The sequence below is a fragment of the Theropithecus gelada genome, chromosome 19 (assembly GCF_003255815.1).
Source record: "Theropithecus gelada isolate Dixy chromosome 19, Tgel_1.0, whole genome shotgun sequence".
NCBI classification, from domain to species: Eukaryota; Metazoa; Chordata; class Mammalia; order Primates; family Cercopithecidae; genus Theropithecus; species Theropithecus gelada.
Genome location: NC_037687.1, coordinates 29,272,429 through 29,288,988, shown reverse-complemented (window position 1 = coordinate 29,288,988; position 16,560 = coordinate 29,272,429). Strand labels below are relative to the sequence as shown.

General features: G+C 43.3%; 1 protein-coding gene and 1 long non-coding RNA gene across 2 annotated transcripts; both read right to left on the bottom strand.

The window, feature by feature from the left end:
* Positions 1-678: 678 nt before the first annotated feature.
* Positions 679-14,616, bottom strand: ZNF528 (zinc finger protein 528). The gene is given in 3 exon segments (XM_025365879.1): positions 679-3,941; positions 12,504-12,686; positions 14,613-14,616. Coding segments are annotated over 3 exon segments (1,806 nt in total). The 3' UTR covers positions 679-2,322.
* A 656-nt stretch (positions 14,617-15,272) lies between these two features.
* On the bottom strand, positions 15,273-16,086 carry LOC112612473. Its single transcript, XR_003116868.1, has 3 exons — positions 16,029-16,086; positions 15,907-15,937; positions 15,273-15,425 (listed from the first exon to the last, which is right to left on the bottom strand). It is a non-coding gene; the product is annotated as an uncharacterized LOC112612473 (long non-coding RNA).
* Positions 16,087-16,560: the final 474 nt, after the last annotated feature.

Below are 16,560 nucleotides of genomic sequence, written 5' to 3'. Positions count from 1 at the left end.
AAAAAAAAAAAAAAAAAAGAAAAATTTTTTCAAGGTTCTAGTGGAGTGGGCAAAAGTTCAAATTACCACAAAGGTTGTGAGGGTGAATATATGAAGTTCCAAGTTAAAATACCAAACAAAGCAAAACACAATTCCCTTCTGTGTGTCCACCCTTACGAGGAAATTTATGAACATTAATAATTTCAAATTATGTCACTGAGCACGAGAACAAAAAAGAGATTGTTACACTATTTTTAACCTTATCCCCACATTTTTATCTCATAATATTTGTCATATTTGTATTTTTGCTTCATAAAAATGAAAGTGTGTGCCATGGGTCTAATTTGGCACACAAGAAAAAGGCACATAGAAATATGATACAGCGAACATTCGCCAAGGGCGATGAACACATTTGAGGGTATAGGATGCTGGAATTGCACTGCTATGGGATTTTCACTGTACCCACAGAAGCATTCTAGGGCAGAGTACAGACACAATCATTCAAGTACTAAATATGATTGCTCATATTCACATTTACCTAAGGATATGTACCCAAAGGACATGTTGTTTCATTTCACAGCCAGAAAACTTGCTCTGGATGCTCCAATCTTAAAATCCCAATGGTGCACTACTGTGTGCAAGTATCCATCTTCCTGAGGTGGGATGAAATTATGATGGTAGAAAAGACATGATTCACTCACTTAGGAAAAATGAAACTTTATTAGTACAAACATGAGAGCTACATACATTCTAAATCAAACAGTTGCAACTTATAATGCCAAGAACTAAATGTGAATCCTACTCAAGAATATGCTGATCTGGCTGGGCGCGGTGGCTCATGCCTGTAATCCCAGCACTTTCCGGCTGAGGCGGATGGATCACCTGAGGTCAGGAGTTTGAGACCAGCGTGGCCAACATGGTGAAACCCCATCTCTACTAAAAATACGCACCTGTAATCCCAGCTACTTGGGAGGCTGAGACAGAAGAATTGCTTGAAACAGGGAGGCAGAGGTTGTAGTGAGCCGAGATTGTGCCACCACACTCCAGCCTGGGTGACAAGGGTGAGACTCTGTGTCATATAAAAAAAGAATATGCTGATCTGGTCATTTTGATTAAACGCTCAACTGTGATATCTGTTCTTTCTTCCATTTCAAAAATGAGGCTGGGCGCAATGGCTCGTGCCTGTAATCCCAGCACTTTGGGAGGCTGAGGTGAACGTATCACTTGAGGTCAGGAGTTGGAGACCTGCTTGGCCAACATGGTAAACCCTGTCTCTACAAAAAATACAAAAATGAACTGGGTGTGGTGGCACACACCTGTAGTCTCAGCTACTTAGGAGGCTAAGGCAGAAGGATTGCTTGAACCCAGGAGGCGGAGGGTGCAGTGACCCAAGAACACACCACTACACTCCAGCCTTGGCAACAGAGTGAGACACTATCTCGGGGAAAAAACAAACAAACAAACAATTTCTCATCAGTCTTTGCTAAACAGCAGCTACTGCTATTCAACGGAGAAAGCGTCTACCTTTTTCCTTGCATTATTTCTACTATATAATCAGACACTAGCAACCTATTACTCTCTTCCCATTAATAACCCATGCCTTAAGATCACGGCATACTCTATTTCATGGTCAGTTGGTGGCAACTGAAGCACTGTGCACTTAGGTCGGGAGAAAGTGTGTTGACTGCAACAGTATGATGATGGTCATCAGAGTTTTATGTTACTCTGCCCACTTCTCCATGCTCTCTAAATCAGACAATATTTAATCTGAAAAGGCAATGTCCTTCTTCATCAGGAAACTGGATAGAAATAATCCTCAGCTAATGAATTCAGTCCTGTCATCCTACTAATTCTTTCCCAGGAACCACAGTGAATGGCCTGTATGGAAGGCACGTGAAGAGATTTTAAAGTCATAAAGTAGCCTTTTCTATGGACCCCAAATAATTGAATTTTTTGTAGCCTGAATAAAACTGGTCATTTACATACCGTTGCACCTTTGATATACATCATGTCATGAGAATCAACATACGTTGACTTAGCATTATTCTGCAGAATGCAATATCATAGATTAGTATCAGAGAACTAGAGATTGAGTTCCTTCTTGTGTAAATCCTATCTGTGTTCCATAGTAATTGTCCTTGAATAATGACCCGAGTACACACAATCCATCTGTGTGGTTTCACCCTCCACAGTGATGTGGTGATGTCTAGTGATTTGGCAGGCCTTGATAAAGCCTGTGTCACACACATTTAATTTATGATTTCCAGTTAGTATGGACTCTCTGATGTTGATTAATGCTAGAATTCATGATGATGGTTTGCCATACACAGTTTGTAGGGACTCTCATGAATGAATTCTCTGATGCTGTGCAAGGTCGGAATTGTGACTAAAGACCTTAATGCACAGGGTGCATTTGTAAGGCTTCTCTCCAATATGAATTCTATGGTGATTGGTGAGGGAAGACTTGTGAGTGAAGATCTTGCCACATTCTTTACACTCATGAGATTTCTTCTCAGTATGGATTGCAAGATGGGCAGTAAGGCCTGAACACCCTCGAAATGCTTTGCCACATTTATTACATCTGTAAGGCCTCTCTCCAGTATGAATTATTTGATGTCTTGTAAGGTATGACGCTTGATTAAAGACCTTGCCACATTCATTACATTTGTAAGGCTTCTCTCCTGTATGAATTTTCTGATGGCATACGAGGTTTGAACTCCGACTGAAGACCTTGCCACATTTGTTACATTTGTAAGGCTTCTCTCCAGTATGAATTCTACGATGACTGGTTAGAGAAGACTTGTACCTGAAGACTTTGCCACATTCTTTACATTCGTAAGGTTTCTCTCCACTATGGATTAGAAAATGGGCAGTAAGGTCTGAAAACTCTCTAAACGCTGTGCCACATTTATTACATTTGTAAGGTTTCTCATCAGTATGAATTTTTCGATGTCGTATAAGGTCTGATTTCTGACTAAAGATCTTGCCACACTGATTGCATCCGTAAGGTCTCTCTCTAGTATGAATTCTCTGATGAGAGGTCAGTAAACACTTGCGCCCAAACACCTTGTCACATTCTTTACATTTGTAAGGTTTCCTTCCAGTGTGAATTAGCTGATGGGTTATGAGGCTGGAACGCACTGAAAATGCTTTGCCACATTCTTTACATTTGTAAGGTTTCTCACCAGTATGAACTGTTTGATGTTCTGCTAGATATGAATGGCGACTAAAGACCTTGCCACATTTATTACAACTGTAAGGTTTCTCTCCAGTATGAATTTTTTCATGTCGTACAAGGTGTGCAATTTGATTGAAGACCTTGTCACATTCATGACATTTGTAAGGCTTCTCTCCTGTATGAATTCTTTGATGTTGTGCAAGTTTTGAACTGCTTCGAAAGACCTTGTCACATTCATGACATTTGTAAGGTTTCTCTCCAGTATGAATTCTTTGATGTTGTGAAAGGTTTGAATTGCTACTAAAGAGCTTGCCACATTCATGACATTTGTAAGGCTTCTCTCCAGTATGCATTCTTCGATGTATCACAAGCTTTGAACTGCAACTAAAGACCTTGCCACATTCATTGCACTGGTAAGGATTATCTGCATTACGGATTACTTGATGGTTAGAAAGCCTTGCAGATGCTCTAAAGACTTGGCCAAGCTCATTACATTTATAAGCTTTTTCCCTAATGTGTGCTTTCTGTTCTTGTGGAAGTAATGGAGCATCATCAAAATTATTTCTATGTTTATTTAAAAGGTGGGATTTGACACTGGAAGAAATTTTTTCAAGCAGTGAAACTGAGAAGTTGTCACTGATGAGTTTTTCAATATGCTTAGACCCAGAAATTTTCCTTTCAGCTTGAAATAGCTGCAGATCATTCAGATGTAACTGAGAAGTGAATCCAAGTTGACTTTTACAAGGCTTGTTTCCTGCATTACTTCCCAATTTAGAGCTCCTCTCTAAAACAGAAAGAAAAGAATGGAACTTCAACCCATGATAATGGCATCTTTAGTGTCTGACAGAGGGTCCAAATTCTGCCTCACCTAACTCAGACATTGGTAGGAGTTTCAGCATATTGTGTATATCATGCTGGCAGTGCAGAAAACAGAAGGAACTGAGGTGATGCATTGGAGCAGTGGGGAATCTGCAGGAGTCAAGAGAATTATGGGTAAATCTGAAAGAGATTATGAGCAGAGAAATACAACAGAAACTGAAAGCTTCTGGGAAGAAGCAGGGATGAGCCTCTTAGGGAAAATCAGAAAGCCGAGAGCAGCTGTATAGACATTAATAATGGTACTTCCACAAACCAGAAAAATCATATCCCCAGAAAAGGACTGAGTGTTCCCACATGTAGGAAGCTAAAGGCCCAAGAGATGTGACCAACTCAGCATTCCACTGGAGAATATATGATCAAACAGCAAACTGTTTATCATGAATGCAGGATATGGGCAAACTCACGACTGTACCTGCCACCAGAAGATTTGCTGAAGGTAATCACTCCCTGGTGCCGTGCTCATTGAAATTATCTACTGGGACATCTAGAGCCTATTGTTTGAAGAATGCAGTATTGCAAGCCTGCTGCAAATTAAGCCCCTGACCAATAATCACCACACCCCTTTCCCTATCTCCTTTACCCAATAAAATGCAAAGGGCTCTAAAGCTCAGGGTCCTTGTTTAATAGAAGCCAGGAGCCCCCAACCCCTTCTTCCAAATATACTCCTTTGTCTTTTATTCTCACATTTGCCCCCTTTGTTCAGTCCCCCAAGGTCTGTGCAGGTGGCAACTGGTGACCCAGAACAGGGACTCCAAGGATGTCTACAAGTGGCCTCCGAACACAGGACTTTGAGGACACAAAGAAGGTTCTGCTGGAGCAGAGGAACTGAAATTGACAATGTGAATGCGGAACCCTGGATGAGTATGCTGGCAGCAGATATAAGGTCAGTGCCCTAAAGAGGTACTAAGAGCGATACAAGGTCACTGCTCTAAAGTACTGGGAACGGTAAGTTTTCTGAATCAGGGTAACATGGGGCAGAATTTTTCTGCTGAAGAAAAACACTATGTGCAGTTGTTTAATCTATTGAGACAGTCTGGAGCTCAGGTTAATTCACAGACATTAAGCCTCTGTAGGAGATTATTATGCATAACCCATGGTTTCCACAGGCAGGCGCTCTTGATGTGGAAACCTAGGACAGAGCAGAAGGATTTTAAAAGGCTCATCATAAAGGTCTTAAAGTTGATTCTTCTGTCTTCTCCACGTGGAGTCTAGTTTGTACTGTTCTGCCATTATCTCATTGTTCTGCTGGGCAGCAGGTTGAGTCTAAAAATCTGAATCTGTTGTCCCACCCACAGATCCAATTGAAAATAAAAAACACGAGAGGGAAGATAAAAATTGTTTTTTACCACCCCCTTCAGTTGCAGGAACAACTGTACCACTTCCTTTGGGAGCAGAAATAGAGACCCCAGTACAAAGAATTTTACACTCTGCTGCCACAGCTGAAGAGCCCTTAGGACCCTGCACTTTTCCTATTTCCATAAGGCCTGATCCAATCTGCACCAGTTTATTCATGAAAATACCCTGCTAGAGTTTAGTTGTTGAAGGAATTAAAAACGACTGTAGTTAATAATGGAATACTGAACTCACTCACTTTAGGATTGCTAGAATCCGTATTCGGTGCTATGTGCCTTCTACTTTTTGATGTAAAATATTTGGCTCAAACTTGTCTGCTAGTGCATATCTGACATGGAATTTAAACTAGCAAGAACTGTGCAGACCAAGCTAGACAGAATCTTGCCGCTTGTCAAGGAGACATTACAGAGGATATGCTATTGGGTAATGACCCTTATTCAGACCTGGAACATTAAATGGCACTCCCAGATCCTGCTTATCAGCAGTGATCACAGGCTGCTAAGTGCATATGGGTCACAATTCCAGAAGTGGGAGTCCCAGTACAATCCTTTTTGCATATCATGCAAGGGTTGTAGGAGCCCTATGCGCAATTTCTTGCAAGATTACAAGAGGCAGTGAAGCGTCAAATTCCTCACACTGCTGCTGCCGAAATGTTAACCTTAACTTTAGCTTTTGAGAAGGCAAACATGGATTGTAAATGTGCACTGGCACCTGTAAAGTGTACAAAAAATGTGGGAAATTTTCTCAGAGCTTGTCAGGATGTAGGAACTGAGCTTCATCGCTCTTCAATGTTAGCTGAAGCATGGCTAATTTAGTACTTGACAAATCTAAAAGCAGCAAAGGATCAAACCCTAAAGTGGAAAAATGTTATACCTGCAGAAAAACCAGACATTGAAAAAAGGAATGCCGCCACATTTCAGGACAGAAAGGACCTTACAATGCAGTGCCCCCCTCCAGTGGAAAAAACGGCAGGACTCTGTCCTCACTGTAACAAACGAAATCACTGGGCTAATCAGTGCCACTCAAGGTTTCATCAGAATGGCACCCCGCCCCCCCAGGTTGGGAAACAAGAAGGGGGCCTGGACCCAGGCACCTCAAACAATGAGGTCATTCTTAGTTCAGACCACAACCCCATTTCAGGGGTGGGTCCCAGGAGAAACATTGATTCCCTCACCCCAGAAACACCAGGAAGTACAGGATTAGATCTCCCAGTCAGAGAAATAACAGTAGTTGGTGGAGACAAACCTACCAAAATTCCCACTGGCATTTGGGGACATTTACCAACACGATACATGGGACTAATTTTAGGCAAAAGCCACCTTAACTTGCAAGGCATCACTGTAGTCCCAGGACTGATTGACTCCGATTATGAAGGAGAAATTCAAGTAGTTTTAATGTTATAAGATCTTTGGGTTTTTGAACCGGGAGAATATACTGCTCAGCTATTGCTTAGTCCCTGCAAATTACACCTGTCTTCACAAAACGAGAAACGAGGAAATAAAGGCTTTGGGAGCACAATTACATGGGAAATCTATCCCAACCCACAGCCTCTAACAGACCCACCTGCGTAGTACAAATTAAAGGAAAGAAATTGTATGGGTGAATGGACACAAGAGCTGATGTGTCAGTAATATCCAGTAAAGACTGGCACCCAGCATGGTCTCTGAGACTACCTCCACATCCCTAGTGGGAGTAGGAGCAGCTAAAAGTGTTCAACAGAGTGCTGAGATTTTACCTTGTCTTGGTCCGGATGGACAAGCACGTACTTTCCAGCCTTATGTTGCAAATACAGCCATCAATTTACAGGGTCAAGACTTACAGCATGGGATGAGAGACTTACGAATGAAAACTTTGGTAACCCAGGATTTAAAATGTTGAAGGACATGGGATATCAGAGTAGAAAAGGCTTAGGGAAATTCCTACAAGGAAACCCTAATCCGTTATCAGTAACTGGAAAAACAGAAAAGGGCTAGGACGTCAGGATTTCTGACAGGGGTCATTGATATTTCTCCTCCACCCACTGCCTTACCATTAGAATGGCTTAGTGACAAACCTGTGTAGGTGGACCGATGGCCCTTAACACAGGAGAAGCTAGATTGACTTCAACTGTTGGTAAAAGAACAATTGAACGCAGGACATATACAGCAGTCAGTCCCTGGAATTCACCAGTATTTGTTCCAAAAAAGTCTGGAAGATGGTGATTGCTGCATGATTTGAGAGCTATTAATGCACAAATTAAACCAATGGGTACATTCCAGCACGGTTTAACCTTCCCCGGCAGCCACAGACTGGCCTCCTGTAGTAATAGATTTCAAGGATTGTTTCTTTACCATTACACGAGAAGGATAAGCCTCAATTTGCCTTCTCTGTGCCTTCTGTTAATCATAGAGAACCTGTTTCTTGCTATCAATGGAAAGTTTTACTTCAAGGCTTGCTTAACAGTCCTACATTATGTCAGCATTTTGTGGGAAGAGCATTAGAGGAGCCTCAAAATATGTTTCCCACTGCGTATATCATTCATTTTATGGATGATATTCTTTTGGCCGCTCCTACAGATCAAATTTTACATCAATTATTCAGAGATGTAATGCAAGCTCTTGTTAAATGGAATCCCAAAATTGTTCCAGAGAAAGTGCAAATAACTTCCCCATACCATTGTGAAGGAAATATTGTTACAGAGAGGAGTGTACGGCCTCAGAAAACAGTTCTTGGTAAAGACACATTATAGACTTTAAATGATTTTCAACAATTACTAGGAGATATTAATTGGCTACACCCAATGCTAGGTATTGCCACCTATCAACTTACACATCTTTACCAAACCCTGCAAGGAGAGTCTTCCTTAAATTCCCCATGGCAATTAAGAGGCTGAAGAAGAATTATGGCTTGTAGAGCAAATGCTTCAGCAGAGACATGCCTCCTGGCTACAGCTACAGAAACCTTTGCTTTTGTTTATTCTCCCTACCCCCTATTTCCAATAGAACTTTTAGGTAGGCCAATGCTTAAATAAATCTGTAACAGTAATACATAAACACAAAGGGGAAGACATAGGGAGCCGATGGCCCGAGAGACATGACCAACTCAGCATTCCACTGGAGGCTTTATGACCAAACAGCAAACTATTTATCATGAATGCAGGATGTGGGCAAACTCATGACTGCGCCTGCCACCAGAAGGTTTGCTGAAAGCAATCATTCCCTGGTGCTGTGCTCATTATCTACTGGGACATCTTGAGCCTATTGTTGAAAGAATGCAGTCTTGTAAGCCTGCTGTAAATCAAGCCACTGACTGACAACCACCACCCCCTTCTCCCTCTAACCTTTACCCAATAAATTGTGAAGGGCTCTAAAGCTCAGGGCCCTTGTTTACTAGAAGCAAGGAGCCCCCTGACCTTTTCTTCCAAATATACTCTATTGTCTTTGTCTTTTATTCCCACGTTTGCTCCCTTTGTTCAGTCCCCCAAGGTCCATGCAGGTGGCACCCACATCCTTTACAACAGGTTGATTTGTAAAGGTCTCACCCTGTACAATTCTTAGACAAAAGAACTGGAACAGTCAGTGCAGTGGCTCATGCCTGTAATCCCAGCACTTTGGGAAACCAAGGCAGGCTGGACAACTTGAGGTCAGTAGTTAGAGACCTGGCTGGGCATGGTGGCTGATGTCTATAATCCCAGCACTTTTGGAGGCTGAGATGAGTGGATCACCTGAGGTCAGGAGTTCGAGACCAGCCTGACCAATAAGGTGAAACCCCGTCTCTACTAAAAATACAAAAATTAGCCAGGCGTGGTGGTGTGCACCCAGAGTCTCAGCTACTCAGGAGGCTGAGACAAGACAATTACTTAAATCTGGGAGGTGGAGGTTGAAGTGAGCCAAGATCACACCACTGCGCTCCAGTCTGGGCAACAAAGACTCTGTGTCAAACAAGAAAAAAAAAAAAAAAAAGAACGGGAAGAAGTGGTTGTTTTAGCAAACCTAAAACAAAAATTACAAGGCCTACATAAGGACATGGAAATATGGCTAAAATTATAATTAAAAAAATTTTTCCACAAACCCGACCTAGAAAAACGCAGCCTTCTGATTACTTGACAAACTGAAAGCAACTTTTTTTTTTTTTTTTGAGACGGAGTCTCACTCTGTCGCCCAGGCTGGAGTGCAATGGCGCGATCCTGGCTCACTGCCAGTTCCGCCGCCTCCCGAGTTCAAGCCATTCTCCTGCCTCAGCCTCCCTAGAAGCTGGGACTACAGGCGCCCGCCACCATACCCGGCTAATTTTTTTTTTTTTTTTTTTTTTTAGTAGAGACGGGGTTTCACTGTGTTCGCCAGAATGGTCTCGATCTCCTGACCTCGTGATCCGCCCGCCTCGGCCTCCCAAAGTACTGGGATTACAGGCTTGAGCCACCGCGCCCAGCCGAAAGCAACTGTCTTAAGATGCTTAACGAGCTAAAACATAAATGAGATAGACAACTAAATGAAATCAGGAAAACGATGCATGAAAAAGACTATCATGGCAGGTGCCTGTAATCCCAGCTACCTGTGAGGCTGATGCAGGAGAATCGCTTAAACCCAGGAGGGGGAGGTTGCAGTGAGCCAATATCGTGCCATTGCACTCCAGCCTGGGCAACAAGAGTGAAACGCCATCTCAAAAAAAAAAAAACAGAAACTTGACCATTCTAACTAAAATGAACCCAAATACATTCATACAGAGACATACTATAAAGTAATTATCAAAAGTCAAAAAAAGACAAAGACAAAATCTTGACAGTAGCAACAAAAAAGAGACTTGTCAGACAATAGGAAACTGTCAGATTATATGTATTTTCCAGCAGACATCTCCAGGCTAGAAGGCAGTGAGGTGACATACCGACAGTACTTAAAGAAAAACAGGCAAAACAGCAATGAAGAATATTACACTTAGCAAATCTCACCTGCAAAAATAAAGGCGAATTTTAGACTTTCCTAAAGAAAGCCTGAGGAAGTTAATTAGTATTCTAGACCTGTCCAAGAAGAAATGCTGAAACGAGGATTCAAGATGAAATGAAAGCACTCCGGATAGTATCTTTAACCCAAACGAAAATATAAAGGTCATCATAGGCAGGGCGCGGTGGCTCACGCCTGTAATCCCAGCAATTTGGGAGGCCGAGGTGGGTGGATCACCTGAGGTCAGGAGCTCCAGACGAGCCTGGCCAACATGGTGAAACCCCATTTCTCCTAAAAATACAAAAACTAGCTGGGCATGGTGTCTGTAATCCCAGCTACTCGGGCGGCTGTGGCAGGAGAATCACTTGAATCCAGGAGGCAGAGGTTGCAGTGAGCCAAGATCCTGCCATTGCATGCCAGCCTGGGCAACAGAGAGAAACTCCATCCCCTAAAAATAAAAATAAAAAGCTCATCATAAAAGGTCAACAAATGATCAAATACAGAAACATGTATTGTTGCACTTTTCATTTGTAACTTGACTTTTAATTCTTTCCTACAATTTAAAAGACACAATCAGGCCAGGTACAGTGGCTCATGCCTGTAATTCCAGCACTTTGGGAGGCCAAGGCAGGTGGATCACTTGAGGTCAGGAATTGGAGAGCAGCCTGGCAAACATGGAAAAAACCTGTCTCTACTAAAAATACAAAAATTAGCTGGGGATGGGGATGAGTGCCTGTAATCCCAGCTACTCAGGAGGCTGAGGCAGGAGAATCACTTGGACCAGGGAGGCAGAGGCTGTAATGAGCCGAGATCAGCCTGGGAGATAGAAGGAGACTCCATCTCAAAAAAAAAAAAAAGAAACCACTCTCATTTAAACAGCATTAAAAACATATGTTAATGGGAACATAAAATATGTAGGATTAATTTCTGCCAGTAATAACAGAAAGCGAGAACACAGTTGTTAAGCAGAGCTTTGAGTACCTAATCAAAGATAAGCTGTTAACATTTAAAATAGAATGTTTTGGGCTGGGTGAAGTGGCTCACACCTGTAATCCCAAGCACTTTGGGAGGCTAAGGGAGGATAATCACATAAGGCCAGGAGTTCGAGACCAGCCTGCCCAACATGGAAAAATCCCATCTCTATTCAAAGTACAAAAATTAGCCAGGCGTGGTGGTGCACGGCTGTAATCCCAGCTACTCCGGAGGTGGAGGCATGTAATGTTGAAATTAACAAAAGAAAAAAAATGTATTTTTTTTTTTTTCGAGACAGGGTCTCACTCCATCACCCAAGCCAGGGTGCAATGGCGTAATCTTGGCTCACTGCAACCTCTGCCTCCTGGATTCCAGCGATTCTCCTGCCTGAGCCTCCTGAGTAGCTGGGATTACAGGCACCTGCCACCACACCCAGTTGATTTTTGTTATTTTAGCAGAGGCAGCGTTGCACCATATTGGCCAGACTGGTCTTGAACTCCTAGCCTTAAGTGATCTGCCTGCCTCGGCCTCCCAAAGTGCTGGGATTACAGGCATGAGACACCGTGCCCAGACAAAAGAAGAAAAATTTAAAGATCCACAAATATGTGTCAATTAAACAACACACTTTGCTGGTTACAGTGGCTCACACCTATAATCCCAACACTTTCGGAAGCTGAGGCAGGCAGACTGCTTGAGCCCAGGAGTTCAAGACCAGCCTGGGTAACATGGTGAAACCCCATCTCCACAGAAAATACAAAAAATTAGCCAGGCATGGTGGCGTACACCTGTAGTCCCAGCTATTCAGGAGGCTGTGGTGGGAGAATCACTAAAGCCCAGGAAGTCCAGGATGCAGCAAGCCGTAATCGCGCCACTACACTCTGGCCTGGGCGACCCAAGAGAGATCCTATCTCCAAGAAGAAATAGGAAAATAAAGAAAAATATCTGTTCAGAACTCACAAGATTTCAACTTTTGTTTTCTCACAGAATTCTCCCACTTGCAGGGAGTTTCCCAAATACTATATAATAGGGTGGCTTTGCAGGGCACAGTGGCTCATGGCTGTAATCCCAACACTTTGGAAGAGCAAGCCAGGGGGATCCCTTAAGTCCAGGACTTCAAGGCTGCAGTGAGCTATGATTGCCACTGCTCTAGTGTGGATGACAGAGTGAGACCCTGTCTCAAAAAATAAAAAATATGGGGCCTCCACTCTGCCCACCCGAGCTCTCACCTGTGTTCACATCTTTGATGCATTCCCTGCCATCTGGATTGTTTGCTATTTTCTCTTCACTCTGCAGAATCCAGGGATCTTTCTTTTGCTCTAACGTGGAGATAACACTCAGGTCAGGCAGACAGATTCCTATTTACAAAAGAAAGAATAAATGTGTGCTGTGGCATCTCCCAAGTCCAAGCTCTATATTTAGGGAGGAGAGAGGATATTACTAATAAGTCAAAAATAGTATTTAGGCCAGGCACGGTGGCTCAAGCCTGTAATCCCAGCACTTTGGGAGGCCAAGACGGGCAGATCACAAGGTCAGGAGATCGAGACCATCCTGGCTAACACGGTGAAACCCCGTCTCTACTAAAAAAATACAAAAAAAACTAGCCGGGCAAGGTGGCGGGCGCCTGTAGTCCCAGCTATTCAGGAGGCTGAGGCAGGACAATGGCATAAACCCGGGAGGCGGAGCTTGCAGTGAGCCGACATCCGGCCACTGCACTCCAGCCTGGGCGATAGAGCGAGACTCCGTCACAAAAAAAAAAAAAAAATACAAAAATTATCCAGGCACAGTGGCAGGTGCCTATAATCCCAGCTATTTGGGAGGCTGAGGCACGAGAATTGATTAAACACAGGAGAGAGAGGTTGCAGTAACCCAAGCTCACGCCACTGCACTCCAGCCAGGGTGACAGAACAAAACTCCATCTCAAAAAAAAAAAAAAATATATAGATGTCACTGTGAGGAAAATATATTCAACATAGAGGAAAATCTTAAGGCCAAAAAATTATGTATCCTTTATGTAAAGTCCTCTTTCCCTCTTCCTCTGTCCTCACTCCCTGTTCTGAAGTAGGAGGGAAGGAGGGTCTCTCTCCTTGCTTGGGGCCTCAGGTCACAAGGGATGATCTAATAATGGGACTCATGGTGGGGCTTGCCACACCTGGTAACAATGTGACTCGGAATGGGAGCTTTGGGTCACACAGAATCCTTGGAAGCTGAGACCCAACAACCCACTATGCCTACAGGGTGGGTCCCCAAGGGAAACCCCAAACACAGAGGTTCGGGGGAGCACCCAGTCAGTGCTCCACACATGCTGTCACACATGGATGCTGGGAAACGAATGCTGCCCTGACTCCGTGGGGATAGGACCAGGGAAGCTCCACATTTGGTACTTTCTTAGTCTCTACACCATGTGCTGCTTCCTTTGGTTGATTTTTATCTGGGCCCTTTAGATGTAATAAACCATAGCTGTATCAAATTTGAGGGTGTATTGGAAACTCCCAAACTTGCAACAGGTATCAGTGCTGAAGGCAGCATTGAGGATAGTTCTCTTGAACTTCTCCCCTGACTAAGCTCGTACAACTTTCTCACAAGATTAGCAGGTAGAACATATTTCCTCAATGAAACTCTAAAATCTATTCAATGTAGTTTTTGTTAAGAATTGGAGTGGGGAACTGAAAAGTCTCTGGCAAGGATGTGAAACAGAGATGTCTGCGTGGTTCATTAAAGACAACCAGCGCAGTGGAGGGAGGGCTGGCGGGCTTCCCTGCGGGCCCATGCCCCACTCAGCCCTGTGCTAGGAAAGGCAGGCCATCACTAGGGAACAAGGCCCCAGGGGTGCCACCAGGGATGACCCCTCTGCACACATCCCGGACACTCCTCCTTGCTAACAAAGCATGAAATTCTCTCTGTCAAGATGTTTATTGCAGTAAATGTTCACTGAGATGCAAACATATTCATATGAATCAGTAAAAAGTAATTCCTCAGATTTTTATTTCCCTTAGCAACTAAGGCCAGCCAAGTTCAGCGGAACAGAAGTTTTATGAGGAGGACCAAGAAGAGGTAACCTAAAAGCCAAGAGTGACTTCAGGGAGAACACAGTCTGACAGGAAGGCCAAGTACAGCAGGGAGGCTAAGGAGGCAAGAGGGACAGGCGACAGAGGCAGGGGCCAAAGACAAGACCCATTGGCTCAGTTTTTTGGGAGGCAGGCCCAGACCTAAAAAAAGGATGGCAGTGCTCTCTCTTCTCCTTCCACACATCCTGGCTGTGACTCTCAAGCTAACACAACTGCAATACTGTTCACACAGGTTTGCAAGGATACCCTGTGAATGCAGTTACTGTTTACCCATGTATATAGCAGGGCCCCTAAGAAAACGTTTATTGTGAATCTCCAGTCCTTTTCCTCAGAGCAACCCCAGAAGTCCACTTCCTTAGTGGCCAGGCCCCTGCGGACATCTCTGGAAGCCCAGGATATCCTGGAGACCAGCGCTCAGAATGACAAGCAAGGTCCCCTCAGCCGACCAGACAAGCTTCCACATACGCAGGTGCAGATTCTATAACCACCTCCTATCGAGGTGGAAAATCCACAACGGCAAAGAGGCGCTCCTCGTTTTCAAGTTGACACACAAGCATCTATCTGTCCCCTGGAGACAGCTGGCCCTCCTCTTCCAGAAGAGATGGGGCTCAGCTATCCTCAGGCCTCCACCCACTCTCCAGCTCTGACCTCCCAGCCCTTTCGGCCACCTCCTCACCACCATGTCTTCACTCCATTAGACTTGTCTCAATCTGGGCTCAGAGGCCCTAATCAAATCTGGCATCTCCTTAGCTCTCTTTCAGTCTGGCTGCCTCCCATGAGGCTGGCTGATCAACAGCTTTCTGCTTTAAATACTACGGAAGCAAACAGATCAACTTATATTTATTTTCAAACACGTATGCATACAATGAGAATTTAATTCTGTGTGTGAAAGAATATTGTTAAATGACAGTTGAATGTGTGGTACCTGTTTCAGAAAGGATTCCAGGGCTGAAAGTGCAGCTTTTTTCAACTCTACATTTGTGTGGGCACACCACTTTAACAAGACTTCAAATAGAGACACGTAGTTGTCCAGAAGGCAGGTGCTAAACTGAGATGCATGCAGGGCAAATAGGCGCAAGCCAGCTGCAAATGCAAAAGCCATTATATTTAAAATCAGACGACATAAGACAGAACAGAAAACCAAAAAACCTGCAGGGATATGTCAAAGTCAAGACTGTGGTCAGGAAGATCTAGTACCATTACACTACAGTAACCCAGGGATCCCTGTCAGCCTCTAACGCTGCCAATCAACAGGCCCAACTTCACTAACAAATCCCAATACAAGGGTCAGAAGTGGAATCAGGATTCATTGAGGCAAAGGCAGAATCGAACAGCCTGGATCCCCTGAAAGATATCCTAAAATAAAATGATTTCAACCATGTAACCTGAGTATCACCATTTCAGCGAGCTTACTAAGTCACCGAAAGCCTCCCTGTAAATAACTGTGTGTGAAACATCACAGATGTTATCACATTTGCTTTCATTCAAAGTTTAAGCAAAAGCTTACCTGAGATGTTAATTTAGTAATCTAAAATATTATACCTCATTATAAACAGAATCCTACCTGAGGGCACAGCATATCTCTTCAGATCAATCTATTTTAGAAAAAAAAAAATTCACCATCAGTATTTGAAAGACTGTACTGTAAAGGCATTAGAATAATATTAATAGTAATATTAATCCTACCTGAGGACGAATTGCCTTTAGTACAAAATTAAAAATCTCCCTTGATGTCTGGGGATCTAGGGAAATACCAAGAAGCCTCTGTTACAAACTGTAATAACAGTATCACATGACACACTTTACAGACAGGTTGACACCTATATTAACCCCATTAGTCTCTTGTGAATTCAGGAGAAACATCTTTCATCATTCCATCTAGCTAAAGTTGCAAGTTATTACTGCTGCACAGTTAGGACTGCGAGAAAACAGAAAGAAAATCTGTAATAACAAAGACATGGTTTAAGCACCAACCCATCACTTACAAGCTCTGAGAGATTTAAACACCGACTCATCACTTACAAGCTCTGTTAGATAATTTCTCAGAGCCTCGATTTTCTTATTTGCAATAGGGACAGTATATACCTTTCTTTTAGGATAGTTTGGAGGATTAAATAAAATAACTTACTCATGGCCAAACATACCATTTCTCCCCAATACACCCAGGCATTTACTCAACACGTAGTACATGTAAGAAGAAGAAAAAAAAAAAAAAAAA